This window comes from Bombyx mori, chromosome 14 (genome assembly GCF_030269925.1).
Source record: "Bombyx mori chromosome 14, ASM3026992v2".
Taxonomy (NCBI): domain Eukaryota; kingdom Metazoa; phylum Arthropoda; class Insecta; order Lepidoptera; family Bombycidae; genus Bombyx; species Bombyx mori.
In genome coordinates this window covers 5,621,629-5,641,223 of record NC_085120.1, presented here as the reverse complement: position 1 = coordinate 5,641,223, position 19,595 = coordinate 5,621,629, and the positions used below count along the sequence as shown (strand labels likewise).

The 19,595-nt window shown below is 34.5% G+C and overlaps 2 protein-coding genes and 1 long non-coding RNA gene across 3 annotated transcripts in view; 2 read left to right on the top strand and 1 right to left on the bottom strand.

Annotated features, from left to right (window-relative positions):
• Positions 1–98: 98 nt before the first annotated feature.
• LOC101738467 (uncharacterized) lies at positions 99–6,782 on the bottom strand. The gene is made up of 2 exons (XR_009974850.1): positions 5,746–6,782; positions 99–1,272 (listed from the first exon to the last, which is right to left on the bottom strand). It is a non-coding gene; the product is annotated as an uncharacterized LOC101738467 (long non-coding RNA).
• On the top strand, positions 1,362–3,509 carry LOC101738833 (uncharacterized). Its single transcript, XM_004922585.5, has 4 exons — positions 1,362–1,571; positions 1,660–1,836; positions 1,946–2,278; positions 2,363–3,509. Exons 3-4 carry the CDS (start codon positions 1,950–1,952, stop codon positions 2,988–2,990), a joined length of 957 nt encoding a protein of 318 aa, XP_004922642.2. The 5' UTR covers positions 1,362–1,571; positions 1,660–1,836; positions 1,946–1,949; the 3' UTR covers positions 2,991–3,509.
• Positions 6,783–10,462: 3,680 nt separating the features above from the next.
• LOC101738328 (N-alpha-acetyltransferase 15, NatA auxiliary subunit) overlaps positions 10,463–19,595 on the top strand; it is a 113,543-nt gene continuing 104,410 nt past the window's right edge. The window contains exons 1-10 of the mRNA XM_004922583.5: positions 10,463–10,643; positions 10,903–10,987; positions 11,309–11,571; positions 12,463–12,770; positions 13,765–13,899; positions 14,822–14,962; positions 15,840–16,107; positions 17,165–17,321; positions 17,869–17,993; positions 19,057–19,270. Of these exons, the coding sequence (XP_004922640.1) occupies positions 10,587–10,643; positions 10,903–10,987; positions 11,309–11,571; positions 12,463–12,770; positions 13,765–13,899; positions 14,822–14,962; positions 15,840–16,107; positions 17,165–17,321; positions 17,869–17,993; positions 19,057–19,270 (1,753 nt within the window). The 5' untranslated portion in view covers positions 10,463–10,586. The remainder of the gene's footprint in view (positions 10,644–10,902; positions 10,988–11,308; positions 11,572–12,462; positions 12,771–13,764; positions 13,900–14,821; positions 14,963–15,839; positions 16,108–17,164; positions 17,322–17,868; positions 17,994–19,056; positions 19,271–19,595) is intronic.

Below are 19,595 nucleotides of genomic sequence, written 5' to 3'. Positions count from 1 at the left end.
AATTAAGTGATTTTAGAGAGGAAGTCACAATGAATGACGTTTGTAATTAATGAATAAATGTTCTGTAGGTTTTTTTTTTCACGCGGTCCCTTGATAAGTTTAAAATTTGAATCACTCTCAAGCGAAAGTGATTCAAATGGTGCGGCGCACCTTCCTTGGGGTGCGCTGCGGTAGTATGTTACGGACTTTAGAGTCAGCAAAACAATTAAAATAGATTGTAATAGTCTAAGAAAAACACGTACTCAAAATACGATAACATTTAGCATGCTAGAAATGGGCTGATGGCTTTGAACTACGCCATATCTTTATGTTTTGCGACAAACGACAACTTTATAAAATCAGTGTAGCAACTTTTAAAAATCATCATATCGTTTACTTGGCAAATTCGAAGGACGAACTTGTCTTAGATTTCACCCATCTAAATCATATCATATTTGCACATAACAATATACCTACTTACTTCCCATTAAAGTATAAATTCTACAAATGAATAATACTCAACAATATTTAAAATAAAATGAGCCAAGAAGGTTTATCGATAAAACCTGATAACATTTAAATCTTTTGTACAGCACTAAAGCCGCCATGTTTTGTGGCCAGATGACGTCACAGTGGCACGAAATTTTGGTTGACGTTTCATTTCCATAGGTTTCCTACTTCATTGGTAGGTAGGTAGTCTTTTTAAAGTGACTTTCCAATATTCGTTATATGAGTCGACTATTATCAAAGGCGGCAATCTGACTTTTGGACAATGATTGGTAAATCAGAAAAACGAATTATTGACTTTGTATTCCATTGGCAGTCACAAAACTCTTCGGAACGACATCTTAGATAAATAACAGGTTAACTATTAACCTTTATTTAATGCAGGTTTTGAACCGTATTCTTTGAAGGAGACGATTATATTCAAATAAATCTGTATTGACATATCAATAAAAATTTTTTGTCCAAATGTACAGATTGCCGCCTTTGATAATAGACGACTCATATGAGACAAAACAGAGGAACGTAACTTTTTAGCGTTTTAAAAAAAGTCCCATTAGTCTTCTTAGAACTTTACTATTCTAAAAAGACGTATTTACTACAGCGCCTTAGAGTGTTTTCTCCCATGAGCAGTCTGTCCAAATGTTGTTGTCCACAATCTGTATTTAATTTACAAAATTTTAAACTGTCCATTTATGCTTCATTTGGATATTTCTTGAGCACGATTCAGGCTTTAATCATATTTCTTCTATTCTGTGATAGCTATCGCTACAAGTTGTAGTCCTTGTCCTGTTCAATTGATAAATTTATTTAAATATGTGATACTGTGGCCTTATGAGTTCAACCCCTTTGTCTGTACAGTAAGACAAAACAACAACAACAAATGTCTATGGTGACGCTTCAGATCGCAATCAGTCATTGCTTTGGATAATTTAAATACATCTAAATTACACTTATTCTTGCGTTCCTTTACCACAAAAATATAATATTCTAATGTTTTACAGCAGTAGAGGATTGTAAAATGAATTCCACTGTATCTGATGATTTAACTCGGGAAAATTCAGCTTCAGAGATCTCTAAGTGCATAAGTAGGTTATGTTTTTGATTGTAGAATTTCATTTTCTTTTGTTTTTTTTCGTGTAGCAGAAATTCGATATAATATTATGTATTTTTCAGAGGATCTTTCCGCTAATAACAGAAACCTCTCATTACTACACAAAGAACTTTTGGAAATTAACCTTTCGGTTAAAACCTATGTACAGGAGAGTAAAAAACGGTTGCAAGGACTAAGACTTGATTTAGCGCACGAGGCCAGAAGCTCCCATCAAGTGGTCGAATTATTAACAGAAAAATGTATGAGAGTGGTCAGATTTCGTTAACGCTTCCAAAATTTTGCTTTAATTCAATATCTAAAACGATGTTACTAAATGCTTTGCATTTCATATAGTATTTGATATTTCAGAACAATGTCAGCAAAGTCAACAACACCGCGCAAACGAAATCAAAGGATAACTACAAGATTATCACAGGAGAACATCAACAAATGTAACAAATCAGTAGAAAGACAGCGAGCTAGGACTTTTGTAACATGGTACAAGCAAATGATAGACAACGAAAGACAAAACCTAGCTCTATACCTAGCTGATGATGCATTTCTGGAATGGTTTGGGCGCACAATAAAAACAAGAAAGAAAGTGAGTGCCTTCTTGAAACATGATATGCATTGTTCAAAGCACGACTTTACATCTGTTGAAAGTATAGAAAAAATACAAAATAGACATGAAAAATTACACAGGTAATTTGAATTTTAATTTTCAAGAAATAATGTAGACTACTATCTAATCATCATTCTATAAATTATTTTTTCTATTCATTTCAGGAGAGACGATGGAACTTTAGTGAGTCCTCTACATTCCCCAGAGATAAAAACAGGAAAGCCAGGCAAAAAAAAGCTAAGTTTCAACTGCAGCCCTGAGTGGGCTGAAGGATGTCAGCCATTAGATGAAATTAAAATTGATAAGAAAAAAGTAAAAATAGAAAATAATGTGTATGAAATTGTTGAACAAGAACAAAATTCTTTGAAGAGACAATATCCAGAAGATGAAAATAACATTGATATAAGTCAGAATGGTGATGGAATGGGACAGAAGCCAAAAAGAAAATGTATTCCAGTAACACCACCAAATCCAGAACTAGGTCAAGGTGATTGTCTTCCATCCACAAGTGGAACTGATTCAGACAAATCTCATGACACATTGAATGCCCAGTTGCAGAAATTAGCAGTTGAATGTAATGGGTATATAGAATTTACTAGAACTAGAAATAGCCGAAGTAATGAGGGCATGAAATGGGACAGAAAGTGTAAAGTCCAAATAAGTTATTCAGAAGATCCATTAAATATTGGAGAATATATAATTTGGGCATTGAGATATACAGATGAAAGTAAATGCCGTAGGAACCTCCTTCCTGATTTTGAAGAAGTAGCAAGAGAAGAAATACGTACATAAGCAAAAATACCAGTGCATTAAAAATTTTGTTATCTGAAAACCTATAAGGATGATGGTCATGTGATAATACATTTGTGTTATGTTTTACTGTGTTTTTACCACTGAATATTAATATTATGTTTATTTTAGTTAATGTTAAAAAACATTCTCTCAAATGTATATGGATAATTTTTATATCCAGTCTATACCACCGCCATTTGAAAACTATTACATTATGTATTATTATTACTCTTGTAACAACTCCTAGATGTAGGTTTATATTGTTTAGTGTGCCAAATGTTTATTATATCTAAAATATTTGTTTAGCAAACAATGTATTATGTGGAAACTAGCATGTAGCTGCTAGACAGGTGAGGCTGAACACAATTTGCATCATCTTGAGCTTCACATTTTATTCTTTAATTTCTACTTATAAATGTAATATTCATTTAAGTTTTCTGTTATTATTATGCTGGTGAAGTATTAAGATTTTTGTTTTCATTATACTTTGACAATAAAAATGTTTATATGTACATAAAAGGTTGTATTATTGATTCACCTTACATTACTTTAACAAAAAAAAAGTAAACATAATATTTCATCTAAAATCTTCCCATCAACTTTACGATTGCAGGCTGATTTTAATTTAAAAATATTAAAACACAAAAGTTTCATACACATTAAGGAAGGTAGAGGTAAGGAGAAACGTCTCTGTGTGTGGAAAAGTTTGTTAAAATTTGCTAAACTTGTTTAGCGCTACAGTAGCAACAGGGTAAATTTTTAAAAAAGCGCTGAAAGTTATTAGAATAAATAGAGAAAAAAAAGGATGAAAAAGCTGTAAGCACTGCAAAATCACAATAAGTATCTTATTTAAAGCTGATAAGAAAATGCAATCAATGTCTCCACGTTTTACCATAGCAATGATTTTAGGTTATATTGACGAAATTAGTTTGGACTACGTAAACATGTGATGTCTTATACATTATACTCTCACTAACTACTTAAGTTATTAAATATATTAAATTTCCTAACTCAGCATACTTCAATCAGTTAACAACTGCTCAATTCTTATCACACCCTGTGCCTATGCTAGCACGATTCTGATGGATTTTTGAATGGTTATTTAGTGCTGAAAGTGGGACACTTTTTCAAGCTTCTCCCCTAGGAGACGGTTCTCTTTATCTCTAGGTACCCTCCATAATACACATTAACAGCCTATGTGACAAGTTAGTAGCAGTGTTGCCATTCCTTTTATGACTATTTTCTTTAAATGTGTAAAACATAAAAACTAGTTCATTAGTCAAAATCAAAGTGTTATGTATGTACTATAATTTTGAGCAAATTAACATCAGATCTTTATAATTTTCTGTCTGGCACCATAATGGCTTATTATCAAACTATATTATTTTTAACTTATGTAAAATGTACATGAAGTGATTCCTTGTCCTCATTAGGCATTGCCTTTTTTTTAAATGTATATTCAATCCCTAAAAATTACAAGATTTATTGTTATTCCTATCAAAGATTATTTGATTACATACAAAAAGTAACAAAGTACTCATCCTGTAATAATACTAAAACTATCACATTATAATTTAAACAACAATTAAAAGTAAAAGATAATTGCTAAGTCAAGTACAGACATATTGTGAAGATATTCTAAAAGTACTGCATCACCTTTTCAATTACAATTTATTTTGTTTCATCTTTTCAACTTCCTTGTAGTTGTTCATGTTCCTGAACTGTTTGAGGGCAAAATTTTTGGATAGATTGAAGATATAAAGAGGTGAAAGGCTATTTAGTTTAAGGGACATTTTTGCAACTTTACAAAATCGCCATATATCATTACAAAAAACTTCTTCAGCTATTTCACTTGAGTTAATTTAATTGAAGTTCAATCATAAACATCGAATTATTGACACTAATAGCAAATAAAACAAATCTTTAATTACAAAGATAATGTTACATATTAAGTATGGAGAGAGACTCATAGTGACTGGTAAAGTGGATGAAAGACGATCCAGAGATTGGAGGCGAAAAAGATGCGAGTGACCAAGTGTCAGAGTATCTGGATATGAGACTGAGCCATGCACTTCACTGTGCCACTGACCGACATAAGTGGTTACAAATTACAAAAAAAAGGTCACAGGTCAGGTGCATCACGATGCTCAGCAATGAGCGATCGACCGAAAGAGGAGGAGGAGGAGGACATATTAAGTGGAATGTCACTTAAACCAATTATCCTTTCACCCCTCCATATGTGCCTGAAGTGCTGTAGTTAGCTAAAACGCTGAATTAAACATTTTTTATATGTACAAAGACAAACTTAAATTGCAATTATATGAACAAGTCAAAAGATGTACACGCGCTCAAGATAGTAAGCTTATCTGAAGTCGCTTTGTGATGGTGCTGCATTGCAATTTTTAGTACTATGCATTGAAGCCCTATCACACAGCATAGCACCGCAACAGTTAAGTGTAGTTTAAGAGAACCATGCCCAAAAAAGGAAGACAAGTGACAATCAATGTAAATATTTAATACGACTTGATACTGAGAGGCAACATTTTGATTGATTCATAAGTGATCTTTGCATAATATGAATTACTAACGTTGACTAATTGGCTGATCACAGTTACAAATTTATTTAAAAGAAATACTACAAGAAATACATACTACTTGAAGACTATAACTTCTATTATTATGAATCAAGTTTTTCTAGGGAAAATATTGATTTAGAGATAAGAACCAATCATTAAAATTCTATAGAACAAATTACCTTAGTTATTAAATTATATAGTTTAAAGTCACATTATGTATCATCAACGACACAAAATAAATTTTTTTAGTTTCAGTTTTATGGACTTTTTTTCAAAAAGATCAATATCTATTGTAATTGTGCATCAAAATCTTGTCCATCATTTAATACATTAGGATCTTCTATATCCTCTTTTGCATCATTCTCAAGGACTGGCTCATTAATAGGATTTTGAACAACATTCAAAGCAGGGCTTTGTTTTGGTGGCACAGCTGCTGGAGTCACTTTAGATGGTACAGGGGGATTAGGAGCACTCTTAGTTGTTAAAACAGCACGCAGCCTTTCAATTTCTTTCTCTAATTCTTCGATTTTCTGTTTTCGTGCTGTTAGCTGGCTAGTATATTTCTTCTTTTCCGATCTTAGTGTCTCCAGCATAGCAGACTCGCTGACATGCAAATTTTTTAATGACTGCAACTCAGTCTTACACATGTTGACATCATCTTTTGTGTTGTTTATTTGAATTTCCGATTTTGTTAGTTTAGTTCTATACTCTGATAGATCCTCCTCTAGTCTTGTTTTATGTTTATTTAAGTCGCTTACTTTGTTGGAGTAACTATCGCGTTGTTCGAGTAACGTTAACGATTCTTCCATGCATGTCGTTTGCTGTTTTGAACACTCTTGTAGTTGCCTACTTACTTCACTAATTCTGTTTCGCAATTCAGTTTCAAGATTCCAACTATTTAACAATGAAAGGGTCAACAAAATACAAACGGCAAATACAATGTACATAGGCCAACGTCGCATATTTTCTAAACCCATTTTTCAATCTATTTTTATACACAACAAAAAGTATTTTGTAAATAATTTCTCTACACGGTTAGGCACTTCAGATTAATAAATTCTTGTCAGTTTGTTACTGACATAGGAGAAATAAACACGCTCAAAATATGTCAGTTAAGTACCTATGTAGGTACCGTAGTATCTACTGAATGAAAGCCGAAAAACATGTATCGTGTACAACAAAGTGTAATCAGTCAATTGAGATTTGAGATAAGTATGTACGTTATGTAGGTACGTAAAACGGGGTGATTAGGGATTCAGAGGTGAATGGAGAAAAAAACCAAGAAAATCTTTCGTCGCTCAATATTAGTTTTAAATTCGTTGCAAAATCCTCCTATTTTTGTAGTTTGTATATAGTATAATAGTTGAATGTTGAAAGTTCACAAAACAACTTTAATTATGCATGTTAGTAGCTGCTAACTTAAATATGTACAGGTTTGTAGGGTTGTCTATGTAGTTATAACAATCTTTTTTAAATGTGTTGGTAAGAATCTGGTTTATTCATGATTTTATTGTCTAGAACTTTTATTCAAAATTATCAATGCAGTCTTATTTTATTGTTTGGCAAATATTTATATTATCAGTTACGTATTGTTTTCTATTTTTAGTATGCCTCGCATGTACGTATCAAAGAGTGTAAAGCCTTATAAGAGATATGATCCCTTAATATTAAAAACATTAAAGAAGCCTATGAAATTGGGAACAAGTCTTTAGTTGAATTATGTAAGCAATTTAATAGAAGTAAGTCGGTTTTACACAATGTAACAAGAAAAATGAAATCTCAAGGTGGACAAAAATGTCTAAGTAATACATAATAAAATATATTAATATTTGTTCAGAGTGGGGGTATCAACCTGATTAATCCATGGAATAATCGACACACCTAATCTCTTAACCCAGATAAAAATATCAGCCCCTAAGTACTTACCATGAACGAAGAAATATAAACCGTTTATAAGAAAGCACGCTCGTTTGAATTTTATTAGTTTTATTTTTTACTCACCCTTAAACAGAATACTACTACAATAATGTCCACGATAGCGCGGTCTCCGTCAATGTTCATTCGGAGTTGTCCGATTGCGCGAAACTAATTTTAAGTGATGACATAGATGTTTTTTTACTAATTGTCTCACAACTTGAACATTTCCCAAGTAAATATAAATTAATCATAAGTAATTAAATGTAATAAATTTTTAGTTATATATATATTTATATATATTATATATCATATATATATATATTATTTTTGTTTTCAATGCACTGTCGATTGCACCTATAATTGAGGTGACATCTGCCATGTACTTTTGTCGATTTTTCAATGTTTTTTATTGATGATCACTTTGTTGGTTCAACTAAATAAATAAATTAAAATCAAGTAGTGCCAGCCCTAGCAAATTTCTCTATTGATACTAATTTCGTCCCCATTGACCGCAAATTCTGGGTAAATAGGGATAACACCTAATTGTGCTTTTTTTTGCTTAAACTGGAATGCTTCTTCTTCTATTTGATTTTGGCTCGCGCGGCTTGCGCATTTGCCACAAAGCAAAATAAAAGCTTGGGAACTACGTAATAAAAAACGGTTAACGGTTTTGCAAGGGAGAGATTAGGAATGTTACAGAATATATGAAGATTCATATATAAATAAGATTAAACTAAATATGTACATCATTAGATAATATAAATAAAGACAATAAAATGTATACATTAGGAGAATTCATAGATAAAAGACACATAATTGAAGTAGGAAAAGGAATACGTAATGAAATCAAATTTAAATAGAAAGAAGAGCAATCATTTAGAGAGCAAGAAAAGAAAATGTGATTAACGTCACAGACTTCAGCACCGCAATCACAGGCTAGACTATCAACAATTTTGAATTTAAAAAGATGGGCTGGAGTGGAAACATGTCCCAATCGCATGCGAATGAGACATGTTGTTACACGTTTAGCGAAATGAATAATTGCATAGTTTTAAACTGGATAACAAAGATACTCGCTAGACTCAATTATTTTGATCCTGATAAAGTATTTAAAACATCAACAACTACCTTTTTAAAATTGTCCATCAAGTTGGTATTTATCCTTAATCAAATTTAAATAGAAAGAAGAGCAATCATTTAGAGAGCAAGAAAAGAAAATGTGATTAACGTCACAGACTTCAGCACCGCAATCTCAGGATGGACTATCAACCCTTTTGAATTTAAAAAGATGGGCTGGAGTGGAAACATGTCCCAATCGCATGCGAATGAGACATGTTGTTACACGTTTAGCGAAATGAATAATTGCATAGTTTTAAACTGGATAACAAAGATACCCGCTAGACTCAATTATTTTGATCCTGATAAAGCATTTAAAACATCAACAACTACCTTTTTAAAATTGTCCATCAAGTTGGTATTTATCCTTAATCAAATTTAAATAGAAAGAAGAGCAATCATTTAGAGAGCAAGAAAAGAAAATGTGATTAACGTCACAGACTTCAGCACCGCAATCTCAGGATGGACTATCAACCCTTTTGAATTTAAAAAGATGGGCTGGAGTGGAAACATGTCCCAATCGCATGCGAATGAGACATGTTGTTACACGTTTAGCGAAATGAATAATTGCATAGTTTTAAACTGGATAACAAAGATACCCCCTAGACTCAATTATTTTGATCCTGATAAAGCATTTAAAACATCAACAACTACCTTTTTAAAATTGTTCATCAAGTTGGTATTTGTCCCTAATCACACTGTTTTACCGGTACCTATTAATTAAAATTTTTAAGAGTTTTTATGACCTGGTAACTATGACCTTTAGGTCATGTCTTATTTTAATTTATATTCGAAAAATGCACTGAAGTAGGAAACCTAGTCTATGGAAAAATGGTAATATGGAGTGAAAGGATGTGAAATGAAGATGATTAATTTGAGAAATTACTGTACTGGAATGAAATTAAATGAAATGAGATGAGATGATATGGAATGAAATATAGTCTCAGTAAAATGGTGGTCATTTACCGAGATTTTTTCAGTGAACTTTTTGGAGGATCCCGAGAAGTTTTACTGCTAGTAGGACCTCTTATCAGTCCGCACGGGTAGGTACCATCACCCTGCCTATATCTGCCGTGAAACAGTAATGCATTTCGGCTTGAAGGGTGGGACAGCTGTTGTAGCTATACTGAGATCTTAGAACTCATATCTCAAGGTGAGTGGCGCATTTACGTTGTAGATGTATATGGGCTCCAGAAACCACTTAATAACAGGTGGGCTGTGAGTTCGTCCACTAATCCATCTAAACAATATAAAAATAAATAAATAAAAGAAGTTACGTCCAGTGGCTTTGTTTCATTTTTATTATCGTAGACTGCTGTTTAGTCTATTGGCTATAATTAGCTCGTACTATACGTCGATTCAGGCGGTTTCTGAGGCACATCCAATGCATTGACTTGGTATCACACAACTACAGACAGTTCACAGCGTGAAGATTGCTGACGTGAGAGACCGAGAGAGTTGAGAATTATCTTGTAGGACAGGACTTAAAAATAGCAGTTATGTATTACCCAGCAGTTACATTCTGAAACAATTTTTCTGTGAAAACATGTTCTTATTAAAAGGTTAACATTTTTGATACACGTGCACCGATTTTCTTAAATAAATTTCCCGGTTTGCTTGTCAAGGACATCATTTTGTAATTCATTACACAATCATTATGCAATGGTTGGTTGTTATTTCACGATAGATTGTAGCAAAGCAGCTTTAAATTTAATTTCTGTATTATGTACTGCTTCAAAAAATTGTTTCGTATGCATTTATGTTTATCATGGTGATTTTGTTGTTAAAGTCAACTGACTAATTGCCAGCTCACAAACTCCACTAGAAATAGGATGTGGGCAACACCAACTTTTGTCACATTACCCATAGAGGCATAGACCCATCAAAAATCTTTCATCGACTTCTTTGGTTTATAGCCACGAGGTTTTAGAATTATTTCAATTTATTAGAAAATTATTAAAAAGAAAATTGATTTCTGACAAATAAAATGCCTCCAAGCAATCCTTTACCACCTAAAGAGAATGCTCTTTTTAAAAGAATTTTGGTAAGTAGGACAGTAAACATGAAATTTGATGTTGTTCCTTGTCATTCTTGGACCTTCGTGAAACATGAAAAGGGGCTAGAAAATCCTTAGTATGCATCCTTGCGGTGACTTTGAAAGCAAGTATTTTCGTTCTCGAAGAGAGTTGTAAATCAAAAGGAATTCATACATCGTAAAACCTAAACTAAAAATAAATTCTGTGAATATAGCTTGAATGGGAGAGGTTAATTGTTTGATTGATAAGTGTATCGTTATCTTACAGCGGTGCTACGAACATAAACAATACAAAAATGGGTTAAAATTCGCCAAACAGATATTATCCAACCCAAAGTTCGCGGAGCATGGAGGTAAGCCTGTTCATTCAAATGTAGTTTTATAAATGTATGGAAATCAACAAAACCTCATTCATACTATAATTGTTTATTTCTTGATGAAATTTGCAAAAAAAATTACAAATATTAAAGTTGGATAAAGATAATTTAATAATTTCCTACAGAGTTGTCAAAGTCATCTGTGAGAAATTTTGTACAGTATAAAATTCGAATTTTTCGTTAGGTTTTCTGATTTAAAAAAAAGGATTCTACTAGAATTGATGTGAAAAAAATCTCCTTACTTATTCTGCGGTATCTTTCTTTCTTTAATTAAGTTTCAAATTGTATTTATTTCAGAAACCTTAGCCATGAAAGGTCTAACATTAAATTGCTTAGGTCGCAAGGATGAGGCATATGACTATGTACGCAGAGGTCTACGTAATGATCTGAAGTCCCCAGTATGTTGGCATGTGTATGGGCTGTTGCAGCGCTCTGACAAGAAATACGATGAGGCAATAAAATGTTACCGTAATGCACTAAAATGGGAAAAGGAGAATATTCAAATTCTCAGAGATTTGTCACTATTACAAATTCAGATGAGAGATTTAGAGGGTTATAAAGTAAGTAAATTCCTTGTCTTTTTCACAGAAGAAACTGAGCAATAGACCTTACATATTAGTGTAACTGAAACAGGAAGTTTGAAACATGAGTTTTACAATATTATTGGTTATAAGAATAAAGTCACAACTTATTATTATCTGCTGTATCTGCTTGTTGACTGTTGTTCTAATGATAATTGTGTTTGGGTGTGCAATAAAGTATATTCTCTCTCTCTATTATGAAAGATGAATCTGCATGTGAATCTGATGAGTCAGTTTGTAGAGATAGCTTTAATATTAGGAATTGACCTATATTAGAGTGGTTGGTTTGTGGCAAATGGGTCAGATTGATATGTTTCAATTGTTATATAATAATTAATTAATGGTGCACCATGACAATCCAATCCTCAATTGTTTGTTAAGATTACCTACAATTTTTTTATGGTTCAGATCCAACCGATCACTAGTTTCTTGTTCTTACTTTGAGACATGCTGTACCATAGTGTTCTAGTATATGCTTTTTTGGGTAAACATCTCATATTAACTTGTTGTATAAGTTTGGAGTTCTTGTGTCATTAAGATCCACCAACATTTTTTTTACAGTCTAACTAGTTGACTCAATATATTTTGTATTCACTGTTGCCACTAAATATCAACCTAGAGCACAGAGATTATAATTTTGAGTGTGTTACAAAGTTAGCGTTTAAACAAAGTTAGTGTTAAAGTTAGTGTTTAAAATTAGTATTATCATATAAAATTATTAATTTCAAATTATTCAATTGAAAACTAAAATATATATATAAATAACAGAAAAACAAAAAAACACCTTTACTTTTGATTCAAACAATTTTTCAAATTATCTAAATTCTTAATGCTTGAATTAAACATTCTTTCAACCTTAAATATCTTCAGGATACCAGATATCAGCTTTTCATGCTGAGGCCTACACAAAGAGCATCATGGATAGGATTTGCTATGAGCTACCATCTCCTCGGTGATTATGAAATGGCAAACAGTATCCTAGATGCATTCCGCACTCATCAGATGAAAGGTCCATATGATTATGAACACTCAGAATTGCTATTATACCAGAATATGGTACTGGCCGAATCAGGACAATATGAGAGAGCCTTGCAGCATTTACAGAAGTTTGAAAGTCAAATTCTGGATAAATTATCTGTGAAAGAAACTTCTGGGGAATATTACTTAAAATTGAACAGGTATGTGATACCAATTTAATTTGTTTGCTTCAATTTGCTTACTTTGTCATTGCTTCAATGGATTAGTAAGCTTGCTAATTCAACCTTCATCAAGTTTGTGTTATGAGATTGGAAGTGGTGGTAGGAATAGCAACATTGTTTACCGAACATAATTTGCTAGATTTGTATTGAAACTTTCTAAAAGATCAGATAAAAGGTATTGAGTGATTTAAAAGTTTTTATACAAACCTCTTCTTAGGTGTAAAGTGACACTAATGGAAGGTGTTTTTAGATACCTATGTTATAAGAAAAGTATTAGAAAGTTAAAGTAGATTAGGGTTTATTTTAACCTAACTTACTTGTCTCATATATGCCTAATAATTTTACAAGTTGAGATCAAACCAGAAAATCTAATTTTTTATGTTAAATAGAACGAAAGACAAAATCTTGACATTTATTTGCTATTTCCCTATATGCCATAGTGAGCCATTTTTATCCAGAGTATTTAAATCATTTAATTTATAGTATGTCTCTTCAAACGAGTTTTGGAACAAGGCTTCAGCATCAGGCTTCTGCCTGTGTGACAATTAAATAGTGGCCAGATTATATTACCAGAAAAGAGGCTTGTTTTCTCTCACTTGTTTTGTTGTCTGTCTTTTCGGGTTTAGTAAACCATGTAGTAAACCAACTTCTTGACAAATGAGAGACTTGAAATTATTTAATGTTTTCCCTCTAACAAATCGTTAGTAGCCCTTGCAACAATTTCATTGGTTTGGTAGGTAACCTCACATGGTTCAAACTGAGTGGGATTATTAACACTAGCCCTAGCAAGCGGCAGTGCTTCGCTTAATCTACCACCAAAAGATCCAGCAGAATCTCTGTGGCTTGTGACTATAAACTTTTTAACATAAGTGCAGTAAATATGGAGAAACGAAACTTAAAAAGTAACTGATGTTGTTTTACTATTGTTAGTCAGTTGCCTTGATTAATATAGAGCAAATTTTGTCTATTTCAGATTCAAGGAAGCAGAAGGAATTTACGAAGACTTGTTAAAGAGAAATCCCGAAAATGTTTTGTACTACAGTAAGTTAATAGAAGCGAAACAACTCATTAAAGCTGAAGACAAAGTGGCCTTTTTTGATGAATACAAGTAAGATTTATATTATCTTAGTTAGATGATAGGTTCACAAATTATTTTTGGAATGTTTTCATTTGTTTCTTTTTCTTATCCTCCTCCTTGCGTCGACAATCCTCAGTACTGAGGGTCATGGCCTCCTCTAATAACTTTCTCCTGCATTATCTTACGCCATTCCTGCCTGACCTCGGCTGTGTGGATAGCAACGTGGACTGAGGTATTGAGAGTGGAGCGTATTTGATCCGACCAGCGCATTGGATTTCTGCCTCTGGGCCTTCTTCCGCATACCTTGCCTGTTACCAGCAGCTTTTCCAGATTGTCACCTCTCTTTCTGGCGATATGTCCAAAGAACTCGAAACTCCGCGCGCATGTAGTGCTGAGGCGCATTGCAATCTTGAGCTCTGTAAGAATTGATTCGTTGGTTCTGTGTTCTGTCCAACGAGTCCCGAGTATTTTCCTCCAGCACCACATCTCAAACGCGTCGATGCGTTGGCGGTCGGCTTTCTTGAGGGCCCAAGTCTCTTTTTCTTATAAGTTTTGATGAAAAAGAAATCATATCTTCAGTTTATTTTTACCAACTCCACTGAGGATTACAGATATTTGTGCGGCATTAACAATTAAAACTGCTAATGCCAATGTAATTATTACTCAGTAGTAATTTACAAATTTATTTTATTGAGTTATTAAAACTCACATGCCCTGTAACTAAGATAGTTCAATATCAAATTTTATAATTTTGTTTTGAGCGTGAAGCAATAAATAATTGCAGGTATAATATTGATAAAAGATAATGTTCAAAAGTTCATTGTTACTTCGAAACACCAGTGTCCCATGAGAGACAAATTATAATAGTTGTATTGATGAATTACAAGAAGCAAATTCATCATGTCAGTGACTTTGTTTGTGGTTATTACAAGCTGTGTTTCTTCAATTGCAGGAAGCAGTATCCAAAGGCAATAGCACCGCGACGTCTGCAATTGACCGAGGCACAGGCGCAGTCCTCATTTGAAAACCTCGTTGACGAGTACCTCAGACATGGACTGTACAAAGGAATTCCTCCACTTTTTGTAGATTTGAGGTATGTGCTATTTGCATGGCATTAAATTTTTTTTTTCTTGAAAACGAAGATCAATAGTGCTTGTTGATTTATTTCTTTAATAATAATGTCTTTATTGTATTATAACAATTAATGAATAGCTGATGCGTGAATGCATCGTGCGATTCGCGAAAACGCCATATTTATGATAAATTTTGAAAATTAACCCTTTCGCTATTATTGGCGACTATGGTCACCGGCTGAAGAACACCGCTTATACACGATGCGTGATGTGAAACACTTAACAGCGAGGCCTGCCACAGTGAAAGGGTATACATTCCTTATGATTATTTTAAAATAGTAGGTACTCACTTTGGCTTAAGAAACGATTATTGTACAGCCTGTACGGCTTTTCCTTTGCATTTCTTTTATATATATTTACGGTATTGTTCTTGTTAATAAGAAGCTATAGTTTTCTTTTTGTACGATTTCATTAATATTACGACGAAATATAATGTAATTAGATTAGATTGGATATTATTAACTGGATTGTCAATCACACAAATATCGAATATTTATTAAGTAGATCTCGTGTGTCTAGTGTTATGAATAAAATATTTGGAAACTGTTTTTTAACAAGAGAATGAGAGAGAATGCTAACTACCTTTTTCGCATCTGTTGGTCGACCAGGTTTATTTTTTGGGTATTACAGCTATGGACGAGATTCAGTGTCGTCTATATTTATTTCTATAGAAAGTTAAAAAAAAATAAAAAAAACAATTGTAATTTACAATACACAAAATGAATCTGAATTTTCGGGCGTCAATGATTATGGTCGAGTTTTGTTTATTACGCGAACACTAGTACTCGCAGAGTCACAGTGCTCATTGATGTCATTGTGTTTTTTTTTTAATTGCAGATCTTTATACGCAGATCCAATGAAAGCGGAAACGATAGAGAAATTAATAATACAGTACATAGATAATTTAGCTAAAGATTGTACATTTGGACCAGACCCGAGTGAAGTGAAGCAGCCCGCAAGTGCGCTTTTGTGGGCGTACTATTTCGCGGCCCAACACTTCGATCACAAGAAGGATACGGATCGAGCGTTGCATTACATAGACGCCGCCATTGAACACACCCCTACATTGATAGAATTGTTTATTGTTAAGGGAAGAATATACAAGGTATGTGAATGAGTTGTTTATTAGTGGTACTGGATCGTCGATCTTTGCGAGTAGTCGTGATTAAAACAGCTTTAATTACGAATTCCTAAATGTTCCTACACCTCACTATAAAATGTTAGTTGAAGTATTTGAGTTAACAATGGCCTAGTGTCGCTAAGCCAAGTAGATAAGCCATGAATTGGTGCGAATTGTTTATTTCACTGTTTCTGCTGTATAGACTCGTGTATAACGGATTGAAGGGTTGTAAGAACAGGCGGGTGTGTATTATAAACAACATCTACTACATACATTGTAGTCCGATATGAATGTTCAAGTAAATGTAGCCATAGGTCAAAAATGCACATTTATAGTTCAACAAAACAATTACTTATATTAATACGTGAAGCAATAACTATGTACCACTTTTTACAAAAATTGCGAGGACGGAGGAGTATGAAATTTCCCACACATAGGTGTGAGAGAATATAGAGGAGTGCAGAATGCTAAAATATTTCTTAAATTATTAATAAAAATACAATAAATCAATTAAAAAAAACATTACACACACTACCATGTCTTTGAAAACACACACGCATATACTCTTTTGTTTATTGTTAAAATCTGTGGTCAAATTGAGAATTGATTTATTGTTTATCTTCATTAATATTTATCTATAGTGTAGCCTTGGTGAGATTTGTTATTATAAAGGTCTATAAGTGTCTTTGACAATAGACCCTTAATAATGTTAAAGCTTATAATTTAAATTAATTATAGTCGAATTTCGACTACCACTAGTAATATGAATTACTAGCCGTATTCACCCGCTTCGCTGGGCATTTAAAATTAACATTATTATTTGTCACCCCCACAAAGATTCTCATCATGAACGCCCCCGCAACTGGTGTAGGGAGTCCAACACTCATATAAATATTAGCTTATCCATTAAGTACATGTATTTTCTACATGGATACCAAGTTTCAAGTCAATCGGATGCATGTATCAGTAGTTATAACGGAACATCCGTAAAAACCACTGCAGATTTATATATTAGTAAAGTATAGATTTCCAAATTTTGTAGCATGCCGGCGACCCAATATCCGCGTACCAGTGCTTAGAGGAAGCTCAAGCGATGGACACGGCGGATCGATACGTCAACTGTAAATGCGCGCGGTACATGCTCAGGGCGGGCCACATCAAACGAGCCGAGGAGATGTGCGCCAAGTTCACGAGGGAAGGTTAGTTCTCATCAGTCTCTCACCGCTTGCGACGAAGGGCTCAACGAGTAAATTAATCCACAGACACAGTCCACTAAGTTTCTCGCTGGATCTTCTCGGTAGGTCGTGTTTCTGATCCGGTGGTAGATTCTTGCTAGGGTCAGTGTTAGTAACACTCCGATTTGAGCCCCGTGAGCTCACCTACACGTTAGGGTGAAGCTGAAATAGCCTCTCAAGGCCATCAGTATAGGTAGGAGAAAAAAGTCTCGCTCAGTAGTTACATCGCAGCAACTCCCTGCCCACATAAGAAGTCTCAGTTATGCTGTATAATGGATTTCAAACAGAAGAGCATATCCTCCTCTTTGCATCATTCTCCTCATTACTGTAGATCGTGACTCCTCCGCTGCATCAATCTCTCGATACGATTGTTCTCCATCTTGGTAATGTCATGAACCACAGGCTACTTTTTAGTTTCACATTTATCCCCATGAGTGGTTCGATTCAAGTAAAGTTTCTCCTCACTCTTGTAACTATGTACGTATGCAAATATGTCTTTTTTTTCTTTCAGGTGTACCGGCAACGGAAAACTTAAATGAAATGCAATGTATGTGGTTCCAAACGGAAGCTGCTGCTTCATACCAAAGACTTCAACAATGGGGAGAGGCTCTGAAAAAAGCACACGAAGTCGACAGAGTATGTATAGTTTTTTTTTAATTAATTTTTTCGTTGAATAATAATTGTATTTTCTACATTAAGTACTTAGGGATTAGTTTCGAAATACCCTATTTCTGTCAAGAAGCCATACTTACTTTGGTTTCAATGAAGTGCTTTGAGCCAATTGCCACATGCTGTTAGTGGTCACAAGAGCTCAAAGATATCAAAACCGTGAATATCGTCGTACGTCTTCAGACAGTGAAGTTTCTGTAGCATTCATATAACTGCTTTCGGTTTGTTACTGGAGTATTATGAAAACCATAAAAAATAACGACATATTTTTGGAATAGCACTAATGCATATATTATATTTATGTTTACTGGTGGTAGGACCTCTTGTTAGTCCGCACGGGTAGGTAACATTGCCCTGCCTATCTCTGCCGTGAAGCAGTGATGCGTATTGGTGTGAAGAACGGGGCAGCAGTTGTACTGTTAAATTTATAACTCACGTCTCAAGGTGGGTTGCCATCTTCAGCGTATGTGTAAACTTCGGCATTCATCAACTGAACGTTGTTGATGTAAGATGAACCCATTTAGATGGGTGCACACGGCACCCAATGCTGGGCGATTGCTTAGGCAATAAATAAATAAATAAAAAAAAAAAAAAAACCATAATTTTCCTTTTTTTATCTACCTAAGCTGATAGCCTTGAGAGGCTATATCAGCGTAGCCTTAACTAGTAGGCGAGCTCTCGGGGCTCGAACCTGGCGACGTTGCTAACACGAACCCTAGCAAGAGCCGGGCTACGCAGAATCTACCACCGGATCGGAAACGCGGGTCGCGTTTCCGATTGAGAAGATCCGGCGAGAGACTCAGTGGGCTGTGTCTGAGGGTTAATTTACTCGTCGAGCCCTTCGTCGCAAGCAACGGGTTCGACGAGAACGATGACCGGTGCTTGAGGTACCTAAAACCAGTGGATCGGGAGGATCCGAAATGACGTGATTGGGGCGACATCGACTGCTTTCCATTCTGTCCACAGGATTGGGAATGGTAATTTTTTTCCCCTATACACTTATGAAAGTAAGACGGACGTATTCTCGCAGCACTTCTCGGAGATAATGGAGGACCAGTTCGACTTCCACTCGTACTGCATGCGCAAGATGACGCTCCGCTCGTACGTGGGGCTGCTGCGGCTGGAGGACGTGCTGCGCGCGCACCCCTTCTACTTCCGCTGCGCGCGCGTCGCCGTGCGCGTGTACCTGCGCCTGCACGCGCGCCCGCGCTCCGACGCGCCGCAGACCGCCGAGCCCGACACAGGTATGTCGCCATCGTACATACATCATTACTAGAGGTCGGAGTAGGTACATTGATTTAAGGTGGTTGACGTCAAACGTAGAGGATAATATGGATATGCCTCTAAAACATCGGAACTTCATATTTATTGTGATATTTGTTCCGGAATTTTGAAATTAGCATGACTCTGTGTTTAAGGTGAAAAACGTATTAATAATATTACGCTAAATATACGCTACGAGTGCTAGCTAATGGTGAAAGAAATCAGTATTTTATTTTATACAAAAACACCTTGGAATAGTTACACCGTATTTTGTCCCTTTCTGTTGAATTAGAAATGACGCTTGTC